This window comes from Nuphar pumila, chromosome 2 (genome assembly GCF_984573655.1).
Source record: "Nuphar pumila chromosome 2, dmNupPumi1.hap1.1, whole genome shotgun sequence".
NCBI classification, from domain to species: Eukaryota; Viridiplantae; Streptophyta; class Magnoliopsida; order Nymphaeales; family Nymphaeaceae; genus Nuphar; species Nuphar pumila.
In genome coordinates, this window is record NC_143250.1 from 517085 (window position 1) to 537918 (window position 20834).

The following is a 20834-nucleotide window of genomic DNA, read 5'->3' on the forward strand; positions in this document are numbered from 1 at the left end:
ACCAAGAACTTATTCGGCACAACCCTGCAATGCTAGCTGAGGCGCTGATGGTTGCAGAAAAACTTGCCGAACTTGATAGGAATGACCCTGCATTTCAAGGCAGACAGCAGGGAAATGATCGCAACAATCGAAGGGACAACCGAAGGAATGACAAAGGACAAAATGCTAGCCGGAGGAACCAGTAGAATCATGGTCGACAAGATGGCCAAAACAATAACCAAAATTGAAATAACTTTCAGAGCGGCAATTATCGTCGTTGTGACTGTCGTATCTGCCACGGGGATCATTGGCAGGATACATGTCCCAACAGAAATCGTGGTCAAGGGAATGAAGATAACCGCGCACCCCGAGCTGCGAATGTTGTTCAGGGTGAGGAAGAAGATCAACCTGCAGAGGCGCCAACAGTTGGCGCAATACAGATGATGAATGCAGTAAAGGTCGCAACTGTTGCGGAACCGACAATATGCAAAGAGTTGATGTACTTGTTGAAACTTTTGCTCAACAGAAAGTTTACCAAGACATTGGTAGACACTGGCGCCACACATAACTTCATCTCACGTGAAGAAGCAGAACGGTTGGGATTACAGTGAGAACAGAAAGAGAGCCGCATGAAAATGGTTAATTCGGAGGCTAAGGCCATTTACAACGTCGCTCGTGATGCACCAGTGTGGATCCATAACTGGTCGGGAAGGATCACGTTATCAGTCGCACCTATGGATGATTTTAAAGTCATCCTCAGGATGGAATTCTTGAGAAGCAACAAAGCAGTGCCGATGCCCACCTTAACGTTGTCAGCTTTGAGAGTGAGAATCAGCCCTGCATGGTTACTGCAATAGCAGAAAAGCCCTGTGAGCACTTGGTGTTTGCGCTCAAGTTGAAGAGAGGCATGAAAAGCGGTGACAAGACTTTTCTTGTCACAATCCGCGCTACGGATAAGGCAGAAGAAGTCACGAATGTCCTAGAGGCTTTAGTGTCAATATTGAAGGAGTTTGGCGATGTTATGCCCGATGAGATGCCGAAGAAGCTACCGCCGAGGCATGAGGTAGACCATCAGATTGAACTAGTAGCAGGTGCATGGCCACCCGCAATGTCTCCTTATCGCATGACAATTCCTGAATTACAGGAATTACGCAAACAATTGGATGATATGCACGAAGCAAGGATCATCCAACCATCCAAAGCTTCCTTTGGAGCACCCGTGATGTTTCAAGCAAAGCATGATGGGTCGAAGCGGTTGTGCGTCGACTATCGGGCACTGAACAAAATGACGGTGAAGAACAAGTACCCGCTTCCTTCACTCGTAGACTTCTTTGATCAACTTGAAAAGGTGAAGGTCTTCTCTAAGTTGGATTTGAGATCTAGCTACTGGCAAGTCAGAGTTGCAGAAGGGGATGAGCCAGAGGTCATCCTCAACCATTCCAACAACTATCTAGGGGAAGTCAAAGAGTACTTACTGCAGTGGACGGGATTGCCAGAATGTGAAGCTAACTGGGAGAAGGCCAACAACATGTTTCAGCATCGACAACTTGTAGAAGGCTACCATGAACAATTGGCGTCGAGGACGACGCCAACTTAGGCGGGAGAGCGTGTTTCAGACCGCCACATTTTTCACCTTTTTGCTCTGATGTATATACCCCTTTGGCACTCTAGAGTGCTCCACAGAGCCTTACAGCTTAAGAACCCCGTGTATTCGGACCCTCTCTTCCCCTCTTGATGTACTTTGCTTTTAAGTATCTATAAATAAGCTTTTTGCATCCTTGTCTCTTTGCTCTCTTTGTGTTTGTGCATGCGCGTACTCTTGCTTTCGCTCGTGCACGTGTGCTATGCATTGCTTGTGCGCTTAAAAGGCTTGCTTTCGATGTTTGCAAATTCCTGAAGCTATGTCGTGGGGGCCTTCGCTTCTAAGCTCGTGACAGCATCAATGATTTTTTATTATCGCGAAAGGGTCTTTGTCGATCAACTATTTAGGACTGCCTATATACAAACGCCTTATAAAAGCTTCTTTATGGCAGCCAGTGCTGGAAAAAATAGATGCGAGACTGCATTCATGGCACATAAAATACCTCTCTCTTCTGGGTCCTGTATTCTTCTCATCAAACACGTTATCTCCTCTATCCCTAGTTACTACATGTCCATGTACAAGATGCTCAGGTAGAAGTGAAAATCAATAAACGTCTTTGGGCCTTCGTATGGAAAGGATCTAATGAGCGAGCCTCTCTCCATCTCGTCGACTGGTCCACAGTCACTCTTCCAATTGAAAGGGGGCATTCTGGGCATCTCATCACTTAATCTCCATAACTTTGCGCTACTTTCAAAATGGTGGTGGTACATTTGTGTTGGCACTGAAGATCGAGTTTCTTTTTTCAGGGAAAAATACCAGCTGAGTGGGGATCCACGCTCTTGGGATCCTCATGCAGCTCATCACCGCAATGCATCCATTACTTGGGTTTACCTATTCAAGATCTGGCCCAATTTTATGGTGGGTTTGCACTGCTCTACCTCCAATGATCAGCTATCAAACTCTTGTATACGAAATTATCAGGTGCTTACAAACATCCTCTATTCATGATATGTAATAAATGGGGCATTTCAATCTTGATTGGGTCCGCCCTCTCTTTTCTATGTGTCGTGCTCTCTTTTCATGTCTCTTGGCTAAACTCGAACTCAAACTTGAAGGAAAGAATAACTATATTTCGAAAAGGTGCACTCACTCTCTAACGTGAGATATGATGGATTTTGGATGAGTGTGTGCGCATGGAAGAACTCGAGGAAAAGAGAATTGAAGAGTGGTTAACTGCCTGCATCAGAGGGGTTCTTTAAACCCCTTCAGTGTATTTTGCAGAGGCAGGGGCTGGAGAATTTAACCTCCCCTAGGTAGTTGTTATCCAGCCTAACTGTCCCATTGGATTCCCAAACTTGCTGTGAATCTAATGTATAATGAGCCCTACCATTATCCCGGTGGTACATATCTTAATGACCCACTAAATGGGTCATTAGATCCTATGTGAGATCCATTTGGCTATACTGGATCCATACCAAGATGCAACATCTCCCACTTGGCCATATAAGGCAAACACCCATATTTTATCATAACCAATGCATTATGTATTGCACTCATGACATTGTGAGGTTTACATACGCTGGTTAGATTTTTCCTTCATGATATATCCCTATCATGAAGTTATTCACAAACTAGAATATTTTTCCATCATGTCATAAATTTCAAGTATTCATCATTCAGTGCATATTAAGTCATGCAGTCCATGAATACATCATAGGTCTCACATAGTCATGGGATTCTTTAGCTCTTCCATGACTATTCCACAGGCATGCACACTAGTGGAGTAATATAAAACTTATTAATTCATAAATTTGTGATTTACCAAACATATCAAATACTCTCACTTTTCATGTGCATTGTCACATATTGATCACTACCTGATCAGTATATCCGAATCCAAATAGTCACTAATGTGACTGACCAACACCATTTAACATTTCATACAGAGACTTTAAAACATAAAAAATATCCTTCCATGTATTTATACAAGCATACCATAGGGAGCATTGTTATTTAGCATTATATACACATAAATATCTTCACATGCATGTGTAAAATTATAATTTTGCTCTCACTTTTCCAATGCATTGTATTTAAGCATTATTTGAATTAAGCCATGACATCATGTGGTTTTACTTATATTAGTTGAATTTTTCCTTCATGATATATCCCTATCATGAGGTTATTCACAAACTAGGTTGTTTTTTCATCATGAATTAAGTCATAAATTCCATACCCAAATCCAATTTGGATATGCACCAAATCCATTATCCAATGAAAGTTATCTCATTATCATTTGGATATGCTAAAAAATATGATAAGCCAATTACCGGACTTTAATCAAACCATAAGTTTGAACATTTAAGTTCAAGTCCATTACCGGATTCACACACACACACACATATATATATATATATATATATATATATATATATATATATATATATATATATATATATATAGTTTTATTGGATTTGTAGAATTTCATATTCAAATCCGACTTGAGATGTTATCTATCAAGTCCAACACCATCCATATTAAAATGGATCTCCATAAAACCATGGATCTTACATAATTTGACCATAATCTAAGACCATATCCGAAACCATATATTTTAAATGCCAATAGATTCATATTATGCATCCAATATTCTACTAATCTGGATCTAACCGTGTAAATACTGAATCCATACAATTATCATAAATAGATCCAAATATCTGGCCTAACACTGTCCAGATTCAACAAAAACTTGGATTAAATCTAGATCCATACAATATATGTATATCTATTTAGATTTGTCTCTGGATCAATTCTGGATCCATATCCCATATATACTTATTCGAATCTATCACAAAAGTGGATCAAACTAGATCCATATCTCATATATACTTATTTCGATCCATCACAAAACTGGATCAAACTAGATCTATATTCCATATCCTGGCATAACATTCAACTGAATCTAATCATAAATCTTGAATCAAATCTAGATTCATATTCTATATATACTTAACTGGATTCAAAACATGAATCAAATCTAGATCCATATCCCATATCCTGACATAACACTCAACCGGATCCAATCATAAATCTCAAATCAAATCTAGATCCATATTCTATATATACTTAACTGGATTCAAAACATGAATCAAATCTAGATCTATATCCCATATCTGGGCATATCACTCAACTGGATCCAATTTGGATCAAACTAGATCCAAAACTAATTGAACTAGATCTATATTGAGTCATATCATATCAAGATCTATATAAATTAGGACCCATAAAATTGGATCGATGCCAGATCCAAAACATGAATCATAATGTGAAACATAAGAACAATGCAATAACTCAAAGAATTTCATGATTCAAAAGTTTTACCGGATCCAACAAGGTCTTTTATAAAAATACTTGTACCAACTGGATCCAAACATGTCAGTATGATGCTATGGAAGGTATTTCGCTAACCAGAAGCACTTTTCTGCAAAAATAGAAAAGTTAGAAATAGTTTTGGGTAAAAAAAAATCAGAATATCAGAATATTAAAAACATAATATCTCAGAGTTAAACAAAAAACTCTAGGTGGTCTTCTATAATTTCAAGAAACATGTCATTGTCTCGGGTATTGACCAGAAGATAGGTATGTTTTTGGGATTTTCAAAAAAAAAAATTAGGCCTAAAAAAAATAATAGAGGTTTTAAAAAGTAATATCAAAATATTTTATGAACCCACTGAGTCAAGAATAACTGAACTGGTTCCTTAAACTGGCCCGGTTCTTTAAAAGGAAATTAACACTGATAAATTTTTTTCGTAAAAGAGAAAACTCTTAGGGTTTCCCCCTTTTAAGAAAGGGAGAAAACAGAGTAGATGAAAGGGGGGTAGGGGCGACAGTTGTCGCCCTTGCCGTCGCCTCTACCGGAAGGTCTGACAACCGCCCAACAGGCTTGGGGATCTCGTCCTGGCCGCCTTTGCCTTCACCGAAAGATTTAACAACTGCCGATTGTGGCAATAGGGGATCTTCTCCACCCATTGACAGCTGAACCGCCTGTGGCAGTTCCTCCACTCACGGGTGCTTCGTCACTCATCAACCGAGCATCACCATCGTCTAACGAGAATTCTTTCCTCCTCTGCCTGCAGAACACCACCGAGAAGGCACTGATCACTGATAGTTGTCGGCTCAGTGTCGAATGACATGGAGTAGCCGCCCCCGATGGAGATCGAGATGATGATGACGTTGTCGCCCACCGCCTGGTCGAAAACCACATGGATGTCCGACTGGTGGCACCGAGACCCGCTCCATTAGATTTGGTAAAAAAGTGATCTGCGAGCCCGATGCCTCGGGCAATGCCGAGCAGTGACCCCCCCCCCCCCCCCCCCCCTCAGAATTGCTTAACCCTCTGTGCAGCCCCAAACCCTTCTTATCTCTCTACCTCTCACCTTTCTTTTTGTCTACTGCATCATTGACAGAGGGTATAACCTGGTGTGGAAGCATCGTCAACCTCTTTCACTTCAGCTTATCCTCTACTTTTGCAAGAGCGGGATTGGTAGGCAGAGGGGCGACAATGGTGTCTTCTACAGGATCCATTCTGGCGAGGTCCATGACGACAGTGTTGAGGTTGACCGGAGGGACAGAGAGAGAGAGAGCAAAGGGTCAAAACCCTCTGCAAATCTCTCCTATTTTTTTTGTTCCTGCTCTCTGGAAACAAAGGAGGGAAGTATGGGGTTCTCCTCTGCCTCTTTCACCCGAGCTCCATTGGCTACCTGCAGAGTTCTTCTCTCACCCCCTTTGTTGCCTGCGACGCTTTGTCACTTACAGACTCTGGCTGCAGAATGCCTCTCAAATAGTCGTCGGATCCAACAGTTCTTGCTATTGGACCCGATGTACAACAACTCCCCGAATGTCACTAGCAAGTAGATGTGGCCTTTTAAAGGGTTTGTCGTTGTAGATGGCCCCCCAGAGTCCCCAATCGACAACGCCAGAGTTAAAGGATTGGAGGTTTGCGCGGCCATGTCACTCCAAGTGGCTCCGTTGAAGCGGCCCAAGGCCAAGCTTGTGGCGATGAATATGCCGGACTGGTTGCTAGCTTGCCGATCAAGGTTCTTTGATTTCCCTCAAATAGATGGCATGATGGTCTGGAAGCCGAGAGTGTGCCCCTATCAGACACGATCACAGAAAGATGCTGCGAGGGAGCCGATGCTCGAGAGCCAAACCAGCTCATGGGGGCACTGGGTGTACCCAACGAGACCGTTGTCATTCACATTATCAAAGGACTGCATCATGAAGATGAGGTAGAACCTCTCAGAGTTAGTGACCTCCTCGACGATGCCCGGTGGAGGGAACTCCACAGCTTCCCTATGTTGCTCCACTGCTCAACCTAGCACAAGAACGTTAGTTCCTCAGATAGCGGCCTCGTCTGGGTCGATCCAGTGCAGACTCTCTTCGAAGCCTCGAGCATCATCTGGTTCAGCTTAGGAGGCTCGGTATTTCGGTAAGACGATGAGTTTATGCGCACATTGAAACCTTAGCTTTGACATCACTGATGGATTTTGGTTCGGGATGTGCGCTGGGAAGAACTCAAGGAGAAGAGGATTGAGGAGTGATTAACGACCTGCATCATAGGGGTTCCTTATACCTCTTCAGTGTATTCTGCAGAGGCAGGGGCTGGAGAATTTGACCTCTCCTAGGTAGTTGTTATCCAACCTAACTGTCCCATTGGATTCTTAAACATGCTGGGTATCCAATGTGTAATGGGCCCCACCATTATCTTGGTGGTGCATATCTCAATGGCCCACTAAATGGGTCATTGGATTCTATGTGAGACCCATTTGGCCATACTGGATCCATACCAAGATCCAACAAGATATGAGTGTTTGTTTTTATTAAGGGGATCAATATTTATTATAACTACACTGGTGATTGTATATCACTTTTTAACCATTTTTTATTTGTATACGGATCAGGGATAAGGTACACGATTTCAATTTACTTTACATACTGGTGGAGAATGATAACATGGTTTCAATTCAGATACAGGTGGATGATAGGATAACACAACTCATTCGGCTGCCAGCGACATTTGAGGAGTTCAAATACATGTAGTAGGATAACACAACTCATTTGGCTACCAACGTATAGCGTGATCTTCTGAGAATGAATTTTGCTGCTAGCGACATACACAGACGCATGATCTTCCCGATTTTTATGAAACAAAAATCAATTTTTGTCAAAAAAAAGTAAAGCAGGTTATATGTTCTCCTGCGAAGATGCACTGTTTGCTACAGTGCGTGTTTGGGGGTTCCAATGAGCACCACATATGTAAGCACATGCAGCTTTTATCCCCATGTTTGTCAGCATCAGTTAGCGTCAGAGTTTGATGCAATTGCAAAGACTTAAGTACCCTTTCCGCCATTGGTGCCATAAAATGATGATTCTAGAAAAGGAGCGGTTGCAAAGACTTAAGTACCCCAGAGATGGTTATTTGAGACTCAGTCCTTGTACTACATGATTATTTGAGAAAGGGATCTCCCTGAAGAAGGCCATGAACATCAACCTTCTTTCTCTCTCTCCCTTCTCTTTCTGCGTTTGTGCACATCTAGCAGACGATCCTACATTGCTCCATTAAGCACTGACTGAGTTGAACACTGACTGTAGCATGGTTCAAGAGTTGTGGAGCCTGATTCAGATTTTTTTCCCTTACAAAAGGAGGGAGGGGGGAGTGTTGGTCCGGGGGCTACCCCCAGCGCGGGTCCCTCTGCGCGGTCAGCGGGAGGGGGTCCAAGGAAAGCCGCCTCTGGTAGAGGGTCGTAGGGGGGAAGCACCCCCCGAAAGATTTTTTTTGGGCCTTGTATAAATTCTTTCTTTTCTTTCCCTCTTGTAACTGTCGAAAAAGAGTAATAAAGTTTTTCCTCTATGCGGCCATGGTTTTTACTCCCTCTCGGATTTGAGGGAAGGTTTTTCCACGTAAATATGTGTGTCATTGTGTTTTGTTTGATCATTTTTGTTTATTGTTTCCTTTGGTTGTTTCTTGCTCGAGGTTTTCGTAACACTCTTTCCTGCAATTTTCTGTTTTATTTTCTTGTTATGAGATTTTCGTAAATCGCTACTCGATTTAACGTTTTTCTGCTTTTTTTTTGCTAAGCGATTTTCATAAATCGCTACTCGATATAGCGATTTACGAAAATCGCGTAGCGATTTACCATTTTTTTTGCTACGTGATTTTTATAAATCGCTACTCGATTTAGCGATTTGTCATTTTTTTTGCTATGCGATTTTCATAAATTGCTACTCTATATAAATCGTAAATCGCGATGTCGAACTCCGCCCCCTTGAGCACGTTCTTCGCCTTGATCAGACTGTAGTTGCCAGCCATCCTGATGGCAGTCTTGAAGTCCGTGATGGAGAAGCCAGAGAGGAATATGCCATTTCCAACGTTGGCGGGGAGGTGAGTCCAGTCGGAGAGCACGACGCTGGAGGTCGAGATGAGGACCTCGCGGTGCCAGAACCCGACGAATGCCTGCCAGGACTTGAGGGTGCGAACACCCGCATTGAGTAGCGTCAGGTTGGTCGGGAAGGCATAGCCCTGATCGGAAGTATTGCCGACATAGGGGTAGATGAATTGTACTTTGAAAGACTCCGTTGTAGATGCACCGGAGGAAGATTCTGTTGTAGGTGTCCCTCGAAGGCGACGAAGGAGCCGCCACAGTCGGTTGCCCACTAGATCAGGGTAGCATTTCGGGCACTGCTAGCAGAAATAGGGCGACGATCGCCATCGTATCATCGACTCTTTGTCTCCCTTAATTTCTTCCCTAGAGAGAGGGTTTTACAGTGTTTCACGGAGAAGGAAGAAGAAGAAGAAGATGACGATGGAAAGTTCAAATAGAAAAGAAAGAGAGAGAGCTTCAGGTTCGTTTCACTGTTTGGACTTTGAAGAGTTAACATCATCCTCGACTTTTTGAATGAAGGATATTTTTGTTCTTTTTTCGAACCGTCGTTTCCCTTTTTTTGAATGGAGGACATTTTTATCATTTTCTTGAACCATCGTTTCATGGCGAGAATAACAAGAAAGGGTACTTGTGTCTTTGCAACCGCACCAGACTTCGATGTTTAGTGATGCCGACACACACGGGAATACGAGCCCCATGTGCTTATATATGTGGCGTTCATTCGGACCCCCCCAAACATGCACTGTAGCAAACATTGCGTCTTCAGGGGAGAACACACAACACCCTCTAAAAAAAAGGGTATCTACTTGGTAAAACATTGAACCCAAATGTTGGTCTTATTAGCTCATATGGTCCATATCCAATCGGAAAACGCAACACACAGCCATTCAGTGCCCCATTCTTCCACATGGATATCAGCAAAGTGGTTCCATATATTTGAAAGCAAAACAAGAATGGGCCAATCAATGAATGAGGTGGATGCGCCACCTCAAGCATGATAATATAAAGCACGATACCTTACGATCCTCGACTTCTCGCAAAAGCAAAGCGGGAATAAGCTCGCCAGCAAATGATAATACCATGCACAATCCCTCCCGGACCAGAGGCGTACTGCCTCCCGAAACAGTTAATTTTTTTTATTTTTTTTAAAAGCCCAGCCCTGATTCCATATGAAATAGATTTTTATCCATTTTTTAGCCCAGCCCTGACTGCAGCAAATAGTTTGATTTGTCCATATGAAATAGATTTTTATTAATAATTGTAGCTATTTTTTATTTTATCTCAAATTTTTTTTTTTCGGGAGCGCTGCCCCCGAACCCCCGACTATCACACAATTTTTTTTTCTACACCCTATTTGCCCCCCCCCCCCCCCCCCCCCCTCGCATGAATCCTAGCTACGCCCCTGTCCCGGACATTTGAAAGCCTAAGGATTCGAGATTGGAGGATTTGATGTGGCACAGGCTCCACACCAAGATTAGAAGCTATTCAATCTGGATAGAGGATTCTCAAGTATATAAAGAGCGACTTGTGCATCCTTCGCCGCAAGGCTTAAGCAAATGAGTGGTTTCTCCATAATAAATCAAAAAAAGGTATATAAAGAGAACAATGGGTAGAAATAAACAGGCTTGAAAAAGGAAGGTCCATTCTTAGTTTTCAAGGATTTCATATCCAAAGATCTTCGGATTTAAGATTCGAGGTTTTCAAAAGCGTGCTTACGTGACATACTATTATTGCTCAGATTGTGAGCGCCTTTCAGGCGGTACCACCATCACAAAGTTGTGGCTTTGGGACAAAAATTGGTGGGACCAAGTACAGTGCATCTCTTCTCTAGTTTACAAGCTCTCCCTAAGTCTAAGCAGCCATTAACCCTCAACAAAATTTTGGTGGGGAACAATGATCAAGCCATCGCAACCCACATCCCTATTCCACTTAAAATTACGGGGTTATTTTCAAGCATGATACCCTCCAGAGGTTGGCGTAGTGGGTGAGGCTTGGCTGTTAGATGGGCAGTCAAGGTTCGATTCTCATGGACGTTGCTTCCCTGCATAAACCAATGCGCAGCATAGGTTCGGGGGCAAGGGTCCTAATCTCACAGTTTAAGGCTGCCAGCACGACAGCTGACAGAGTCTTCGGGTTAAAAATTCAAAATAAAAGCACGAACATCCTGAAAAATAAAAGGTGAACAATCCCATGAATAGATAACGACAAAGTATATGTTATTTATGTATTAAATACAAACGATGGGTACATTCACCTCTCTTATCTTAGGGGTTTAGGAGTTAGGATAGGACTCTCTCTCTCTCTCAACATAAGGAGAGGTTTTTGGTGGGAGGGTTTAGGAAGGGGGAGAGGTGGCTTTTTGTGTCTGTTTTGGAGGGAGAGATACAGGAATAGGCTGAGATGGCTGTGGAGGGAAATATGAAAGGCTAGTAAAAAAGACCGTTCATTTTTTTTTACCGAGTGGCTCCAATCCATCCACCTCTCCCCCCCTCTCTTTTGTGAAGGGTTTAAAGTGGGAGAGGGAAAAAACGGCGGCATCGAGGAACAGAGTGGGGTGGAGAGTTGCGGAGGCGATGGGCTTGGGGTTTACCGCTCAAGGTGGCCCTCTCAAGACCCGCCCTGCCCCTTCCTTTTTCTTCGCCTCCTCCCCACCTTTCCGGCGCCGCTCCTCCTTCCCCTCCTACTACTATTCACACTTTCTTTCCCGCAAGGGCTCTGAGAGGTACATATGCTCTCTCTCTCTCTCTCTCCGTTTGAACTTAAGGTGGTGTTTCTGGTATCTTGTTATGGGTGTTCGGCGTGTAAATGTCTGGAAGAATACTTTCCGAAAGATGGGTCGTGGAGAGTCGATGAAAAATCTGGCCTTTTGTTTGGCTTTATGCCTCTTACCTCATTTTTTCCGTTCCTAATAGTGTATTTGAGTCCTAGGCTGAATGCGAGTATCGCGTTATTAGTCTTTTGCTTGAAAACGCGTGGAATTTTGATCTGAATGATGGGTCGTCGGAAACCTATGAGAAACAAGCCTGCTTTGTTTTATCTGTTGCGTGGATTGTGTTTCCAGATTGAGTAAAATAAGGTCAAACGAAAAGAATACTTCTATACTCTTCATGTTGAATAATTTCTTCCTTTTTCCTGAATGGGGTATTCGAGTGTGTCTTGTTAGTGCTTTTGCTTAAGATGAATGGAAGTATTGTGGTGGGATAATTGATGAACTAAGACAATTTTTTTTTTCTTGTTTTGTGTTCTGTCCACGGATATTCTTGTTCTTGTTCTCCTCCTCCTCCCCCTTCTTCTGCTTCTGCTTTTCCACCCCAAATTGCGTATATATATTTTTCTTGCTTTTGCTTGCGTGGAAATTAGGTATCAAATATCAATGTGGATGTCGGAAACCCTACGATGAATAAACTCGGTTTTGATTTCTTTGTTGGTTAAATTGTATCTGCGAAGTGACTTAAATTTGCGTCAAAAGTAACAATATTTTTATACCGCATGTTGAAATATTTCTTTCTTTCTCCTTTTTGGTGTGCATGTTTTCAGAAACGGGTTTTGCCTTATAGAGATCTGTGAAGCACCATATTAATTGGGAATGGTGTAAACTTTGTTTCAGTTTTTTGTTCATGGGATAGGTGCCACACGTCGAACTTTTTAGAACTTCTTAGTGATAGCTCATGCTCATAATGTACTCTAGCATAAAATCATTCGGAATTTGTTTACCTGATTTATTTTATTGTTTCTAGTAAGAAGGATGTTGGTTCTCCCCAAGATGCTGATGGTGCTTGTTCAGATTCCACTGCTTTCAGCCCCCTGAACACTGGAAGTTCAGTTGCAAACATTATGGATGTTTATCCTGGAGTGGTTGATAATGATCCACAATCTATTGGCATGGCCCACAGAACAAATTATGGGTTCCGGTCTGGTCTGCGGAAGTTTCATACATTTTCCAAATTAAATTCTTACTACCAGAGTCAAAATTTTCCCAGGGTAGTAATCCGGGTGAGTCCAAGATATCTTGAGGAGAAAAAACAGACTCCCAGAGCACAATCAAATGAACACCTTTCAACTGGCTTATACCGTAACCGAGGCAGCTGGGTGCAAGAGACTGCAATTTTGAGAGCATCAAAATTGCTTCAAAGAAATCAGATACCACACAATGACACCATAGAGGAAGAACTAAAAGTTTTGGGAACTTTGCAAGGTAGGAATACTAATACAAGAGAGGTTCCGATGGAACCATCTGTTTTCTATCCAAAGACAGAATTGTGGCTAAATCAGAACTCTGTATCAATGCCCAACAAAGGTGGTGAGTTGTTTCCTGCAAAAGTTGGTGATGCAGTTGCTTCACATGATTGTGTGAACAATCTTGCACTGCATATTTTACCTTCTCGCAAGCAAGTAGGTTCTAATGGAAGGAGTGAATATACTGATATGGTTGTAAATGACCCCAGGAAGACTGAAGTAGGTAAAACAACACAATATAGATCTTCTCCATCAAGGGGTGTTGCTAGAGAAGTTGTCCAGAGAAAGTGTTTGGGGAAGAAATTGACAAAGGAACGTAAGGGAAACCTGTTTGAAACTAATGCAATCAAAAGAGATGCTTCAAACAGTGAACTTTCAACAATTAACAATTCTGCGAGGAACACTAATACAAGAGAGGTTCCTATGGAACCATCTATTTTCCATCCAAATACAGAATTGCGGCTAAATAAGAACTCTGTATCAATGCCCAACAAAGGTGGTGAGTTGTTTCCTGCAAAAGTTGGTGATGCAGTTGCTTCACATGATTGTGTAAACAATCTTGCTCTGCATATTTTAACTTCGCGCAAGGAAGTAGGATCTAATGGAAGGAGCGAATATTCTGATATGGTTGTAAATGACCCCAGGAAAACTGTAGTAGGTAAAACAACACAATATAGGTCTTCTCCATCAAGGGGTGTTGCTAGAGAAGTTGTCCAGAGAAAGCATTTGGGGAAGAAGTTGACAAAGGAATGTAAGGGAAATCTGTTTGAAACTAATGCAATCAAAAGAGATGCTTCAAACAGTGGACTTTCAACAATTGACAATTCTGTGAGGAATACTAATACAAGAGAGGTTCCGATGGAACCATCTGTTTTCCATCCAAATACAGAATTGCGGCTAAATCAGAACTCTGTATCAATGCCCAACAAAGGTGGTGAGTTGTTTCCTGTAAAAGTTGGTGGTGCAGTTGCTTCACATGATTGTGTGAACAATCTTGCTCTGCATATTTTACCTTCGTGCAAGGAAGTAGGTTCTAATGGAAGGAGCAAATATTCTGATATGGTTGTAAATGACCCCAGGAAAACTGAAGTAGGTAAAACAACACAATATATGTCTTCTCCATCAAGGGGTGTTGCTAGAGAAGTTATCCAGAGAAAGCATTTGGGGAAGAAATTGACAAAGGAACGTAAGGGAAATCTGTTTGAAACTAATGCAATCAAAAGAGATGCTTCAAACAGTGGAATTTCAACAATTGACAATTCTGCAGGTATGAGAAGTCCTGTTCCATCAACTGATTCCAGCATTAGTGGAGAAACTTCTCCTATAGCAGTCGGTTGCCAGGTGGATTCAGGGTTTTGTGGTACTGCTGATGATCAGAGTTCAGCTTTAGGAATTTCATCTGGGGATTTAAATAGTGAATGCTGTAATCAACTTTCTGGCATTGCAAATGATGCTCCTAAAAATACAGCTGATGATGCACATCTGGATCTCTCTTTACAACCTGAGACTTCCAAAGTTCATGTTCCTGCAAAACGAAATAAGGATATCTCAGCAAATGGACATTTACTGTTCAAGGGGGTTGATAAAAGTGTGAAAGGTGTCAATGAAATTTTTTCAGATGGTGAAGTTTCTGATATTGACAATATTGTTGGGGATCCTTCTGCGAATGTAAATGTCAGAGAAGAACTTGGCAGCTATATTTCAGATGATCATATAAGACTTTCTCGTATCTATGATAAGGTCCTTGTTGTGAATAATGTCTCAATTGCGAAGGCAGTTGTTGAAAAGCTAACTGGGGAGTACAGGCTTCTTGTCCATGCATGTGATACAGAGGTATGCACAGTGGCTTCACTCAGTTATTTTACCATATAAAATATTAACAGTTTATAGCTAACATGCTTTAGCAGCATTCAGAAATACTGAATATGGAACATCATGCATTAAGTGTCACTTACTGATGATAATACTTTTACAGGTTGCAAAAATTGACGTGAAGCAGGAAACTCCAGTAGCCAATGGGGAGCTGATCTGTTTCAGTATCCATTCTGGGCAAGGAACAGACTTTGGAGATGGTAAAACTTCGATATGGGTTGACATTCTTGATGGTGGTAAAGATGTTCTGATGGCATTTGTTCCATTCTTCGAAAATCCTTCCATTAAAAAGGTAGCTTCTTGCTGCAAGTGTCTGGTTGTACACACTGCTTGATATCCAGTTCTCTTGTCCTCTCTCATGGTCTTTCACATTTTTCAGAAAAAAATCTTCTAATTTTTACTTATATAAAATAGAACCTTAATAAACAAACACCAAACAAACAAACAAATAAAATAAATAAATAAATTGTTGCATGTCTTAAACCTTCACTACATTTAGACAAGTGGTGCGTATAGTAAGTGATACAGCTAATTTCATTGTTACTGAAAACACTTAGAGTGGAGTTCCTGCTTCCTAGGAAGGTTGATTTGAAAGTGGAAAGCCACCATATTAAAAAATGAGCAGGAACTACTAAGGAGTCCAGATTCCTCATGTTCAAGAATTATGATTGTTTAGATTGAGGGATTGAGATTCTTGCAGCAATTATTCTATCAATTTAGTATTTTCATATTGTTCTTTTACATAAAGTGAACTAGATCAGCATATCTATCTACTAAATAAATTTTTTCTTACTTTCCTCTCTTCTCCATAACCTCTCTCAAATCTTTTTAAGCTTTAAAATTGTTGCTTTCTGTATATGATTCGACATAACTTCCTGCGTTCGCCTCCCACTGTCGCAACTCGCAACTATGGTTTCATATCACTGATCTTTATGTTATGGTGATTGTTTTGGATTGTCAAGTTCATTGTTGTAAGATCAATGGGGTCAGCGATATGAACAAAAAAAGAAAATCATTCTGGGTCTTCCACATGAATCCTTCTCCTCTAATCATTTCTATCCAATGCCATGTCTTCGGTGAGGTTCAAAGCATTCATATCCTTTCCTATCATCTCCATCCATGTCTTCCTAGGCCTACCCCAACCTCTTTTAACTAATATATTGTCCCATTTCTCCATCCTTCTAACTAGAGCATCATTAGGCCTTCGCCGAATATGTCCAAACCACCGTAAATGATTCTCTCTCGTCTTATTTTCAATGGGTGCAACGCCTACCTTCTTACGTATCTCCTCGTTCTGAATCTTATCTTTTATTGTATTTCCACACATCTATCTAAGCATACGCATCTCAACTACACTCATTTTTTGAATATGATGTCTCTTGGCTGCCCAACATTCCGTACCATACACTAAAGCGGGCCTAATAGTCGTCCTATAAAACTTTCTCTTCAACCGCAATGACATTCTACGATTGCACAACACTCCAGTTGCACTTTTCCATTTCATCCACCCAACATTTATCCTATGATTTACATCTTCATCAATTTCTCCATACTTTTGAATGATAGATCCCAAATATTTGAAACAAACATCCACCGGTATTTCTTGCTCACCAAGCTTCACTACACTCCTATCCCTACTTCGTTGCTTACTAAATCGACATTCCATATATTCTGTCTTACTCTTACTCAACTTAAAACCTCTTGCTTCCAATGTCTGTCTCCATAATTCTAACTTAGCATTAACCCCAGCTCTAGACTCATCAATCAAAACAATATCATCAGCAAACAACATACACTACGACATATTTTCTTGAATTGATCTCGTAAGCTCATCCATCACTATAGCAAATAGGAAAGGGCTTAAAGCAAATCCTTGATGTAACCCAACCGTTATAGGAAAATTGGTTGTCACCCCTGCACAAGTGCGGACATTGGTTACTACTCCTTCATACATATCTTTAATTATACTAATGTACTTGAGAGAAACACCTTTCTTCATCATTGTCCACCAGAGAACGTCCCTAGGTACTCTATCGTATGCCTTCTTCAAATCAATAAAAACCATATGCAAATATTTGTTTCTCTCTCTATTTCTCTCAATAAGTTGTCTAAGAAGATGTATAGCTTCCATAGTTGATCTTTCAGGCATAAAACCAAATTGATTCTCCGATATCATGACAACCTTCTTCAACCTAGACTCAATCACCCTTTCCCAAAGTTTCATAGTATGACTCATGAGTTTTATACCACAATAATTTGTGCAATCTTGTATATCATCCTTATTCTTATATAGAGGCACCAAAGTATTATTCCTCCACTCATTAGGCTTCTTATTTGTCCGCCAAATCTTGTTAAAAAGATTTGTCAACCATTCTAAACCTTTCTCTCCCAAGCATTTCCAAGCCTCGATAGGTATACCATTTGGGCCAACTGCCCTTCTTGATTTCATTTTCTTCAAAGCCTCTGCAACTTCTTTCTTTTGAATCTTGCGGATGAAGTCACGATTCATCTCATGAAAAGGAATATAAAAGTCTCCAAGATCCTGAGCATGACTTCCATTAAATAGCTTATCAAAATAATCTTTCTATCTCTCCTTAATCTCCTCATCTTTGACTAAAACCCTTTGCGTTTCATCTTTGATACATCTAACCATACCCAGATCCCTCGATTCTCTATCTCTCATCTTTGCAAGCCTATAAATATCCTTCTCGTCCTCTTTGGTATCCAACTTGTCATAAACCTCCTTATATACCTTATCCATCGCGTTTCAAACTACTTTTTTAGCTTCCTTCTTTGCTATCATATACTTCTCCAAATTCTCATTATCACGACCCTTACTTAGATTTCTATATCACTCTCTTTTAACCTTAATAGCTAATTTGACATCCTCGTTCCACCATGATGTATCCTTACCTAGCGGTGTACCGCCTTTAGACTCACCTAATACCTCCTTAACCACCTTTCTCATGCCACTCGCTATCTTATTCCACATTGATTCTGAATCCTCCTCGATACGCCAATCAACTTCCTTAACTACCTGCTCTACAAACTTTCCTTGTTTAGCTCCTTTCAGTGCCCAACACTTAATTCTAGGGTCTATCCTATGTCTATCCCTTTTGCGGCATTGTCTAATTCTAAGATCTAAAATTAAAACTATGTTGTGTAGCTACACTTTTTTCCTGTATAACCTTACAATCGATGCAACAACCCCTATCTCTCTTTCTAAGTAGGAAAAAATCTATCTGACTCGTATTAACCCCACTTTTAAATGTTAGTAGGTGAGACTCCCTCTTCCTAAACCAAGTGTTTGCTAAGATCATATCATAGGACAAACCAAAATCTAAAATCCTTTCTCCACTTTCGTTTCTTTCTCCTATACCATAGCCTCTATGGATTCTCTCAAATCCATCCCTACTAATGCCTACATGTCCATTAAGGTCACCACCGATGAAAAGCTTGAAAATCGATGGCTCAAAATTCCTGTAAATATTCAAGCATCGAAAAATCATGTATTTTTTCAAAAAAGTATGACCCAAAAGTCGATTCCTGGCAAATGGATCGTGCTGAAAGCATCTGTAGGGACAAATTTGCAAAACAAAAAAACATCGTAATTGCCTGGTTCACACTCTGGTTCTCATATTCTAGTGATCGTATGTATATACACTAAGCACCTTACATTGATGGTCTTTTTTTTTTAATTTTCTATGTACCCATCCCAAACTGAAAGTGGCGAACATTGTTTCACATGTAATAACAAAAAAGAAAGTTTAAATTATCAAATCCAGTGGAGGATATCATTTTTCAGCATTCTCCTGCCAAACCTAAGTAAACAAATAACAACAAACATGTAAATGGAAGATGCTATGGCCTGCTGGCTAGCTTTCAGTGGTAGTGCAACAAGTGGCCCACTCTGCCCACCTGTGTTGGCCGAGATTTTAGGAAGGGTACAATAGATCCAATATTAATCCAAGCATCATATCCAATATTGATCCAAACATAAGATCTAATGGATCCTAGTTCAGTTAAACTTGACCCATCATAAAAACTGGTTCAATATTAAGCTATACCAGATCCATGTATTATTATGATCCAAAACATGAATAGCTCATAAAACATATAAAAAATAAACTGCAATTACACACAATATCTCAGGATCTAATATAGATGCGTGATAAAAAATCCAACCTCTCCCATTCTAGGGTAGAGATCCAATCCAGATTATAACTGGATCCAAGAAAACCAAACCAACCATGAGTTTTTGGATAACAAGAATTTAATATATCTAAATTCCATGGATATTACATTTTTGAGAATCTCTGAGCATATATTTACACCTTCTGGTGTTGCCATCATGCCCCCACTATCCAATAACCACCTCCATAACTGCACTTCATGAGTCCACTACTTTGTGGTTCATTGAATTCTTTGTGAGACCCAATGGCCAACTTTGGATCCATACTTTGGATCCAACACCCAACCAGGGTTGTCCTCTTGATCTAGGTGGTGTATGTATTTGTGATACAGGCTGCTGATATCGTGATGGCAGATTAATATTGCTTTGAGGCTGGCTTGTAGAAGCTGATGTTGCAAACTGCAAATACATTGTATCAAATGTAAATAATCCCGATGCCTGGGATCTTTGAACTAGTCGAATGAATGAGGGGGGGGGGGGGATAATAATAAAAAAACCTAAGAAAGGCCAAGCTATGTCTCTCAGTTTAAGACAAACATAATGATACTCCAGGGCCTCCAAAATCTGGCAGGATAATTACTCATAGCCTGAGGAGTTTGCTGAGCTGAGACAATCAAGTTGCAACAGACATACTTTGTGGAGCATACGGCCCTGGAACTCCTTGTGAAGGTGCAACTTGGCCTGGTTGGCTTGCCCTAAGAAGGAACTGTCTCTCTCCTCTCAGCCATTCCCCTCCCGCCCTTGTTTTCCCCTTCCCACTCTCTCTCTTTCTCTATTTGTGAGGTGTAGTCGGGTTGGTTTGGGTCGAGTCTTCTTAAATAGAGGCTAAGAAATACACTCAAATTTGTAATATATAGTATAGAAAATACAAAATAGTTATATTAATTTAAAATATATTCATTGATTTAATTTTGTTAACTTAAAATTAATTGTTAAGTATATGATTAGTACTTTATACTCTAATATGTATGATCAAAGTGATGAGGTGTACAACGCTTCCTATCCTGCTTGATGTAAAGGGGTTGGTTTGAAGTTGGGTTTGAGTATGATTGATTGTAGATGCATATGGGTCAATGAGTTTGGATATAAGTTGGGTGGAGTAGGAAGAACCTCAAGGTCCTCAACCCAATTTGAATGGGTTTGGGCATAATAAATTGTATATGTATATTTGGATTTTTTTGTGTATGCTAAATGGTAGACCTTTAAGACATTCATAGATTGGGGTTTAAATGGATCGTGCTGAGTTTCAATTAAGTAAACTATTATCTCTAAAAAAATTATATACTATGTCACATAGGTGCAGGTGCGGCATTTTAAAAAACTTAGGTGCGGGGGTGCGGGAGGGTATATATATAATTTTTAACAGTTAACAACAATAACACGAATGAGATAAAAGGCCATTATCATATCATCAATTCATCATGCATCCAATAAATCAAATTAACAATCTGCAATTACTATTCTTCGTCAATAAAAAATAACTCCACAATTAAATCAACCTAAATATATTATGACTATGCTAAGTGAATTA

The 20834-nt window shown here is 40.6% G+C and overlaps 1 protein-coding gene across 3 annotated transcripts in view; it reads left to right on the top strand.

The window, feature by feature from the left end:
- The first annotated feature begins 11363 nt into the window (after positions 1 to 11363).
- Positions 11364 to 20834, top strand: part of LOC149844361 (DNA polymerase I A, chloroplastic/mitochondrial-like) — a 53170-nt gene continuing 43699 nt past the window's right edge. For all 3 annotated transcript variants that reach the window (XM_089994295.1, XM_089994298.1, XM_089994299.1), the window contains exons 1-3: positions 11364 to 11725; positions 12741 to 15072; positions 15215 to 15403. In XM_089994295.1, coding sequence (XP_089850421.1) covers positions 11577 to 11725; positions 12741 to 15072; positions 15215 to 15403 — 2670 coding nt within the window. In that variant the 5' untranslated portion in view covers positions 11364 to 11576. The remainder of the gene's footprint in view (positions 11726 to 12740; positions 15073 to 15214; positions 15404 to 20834) is intronic.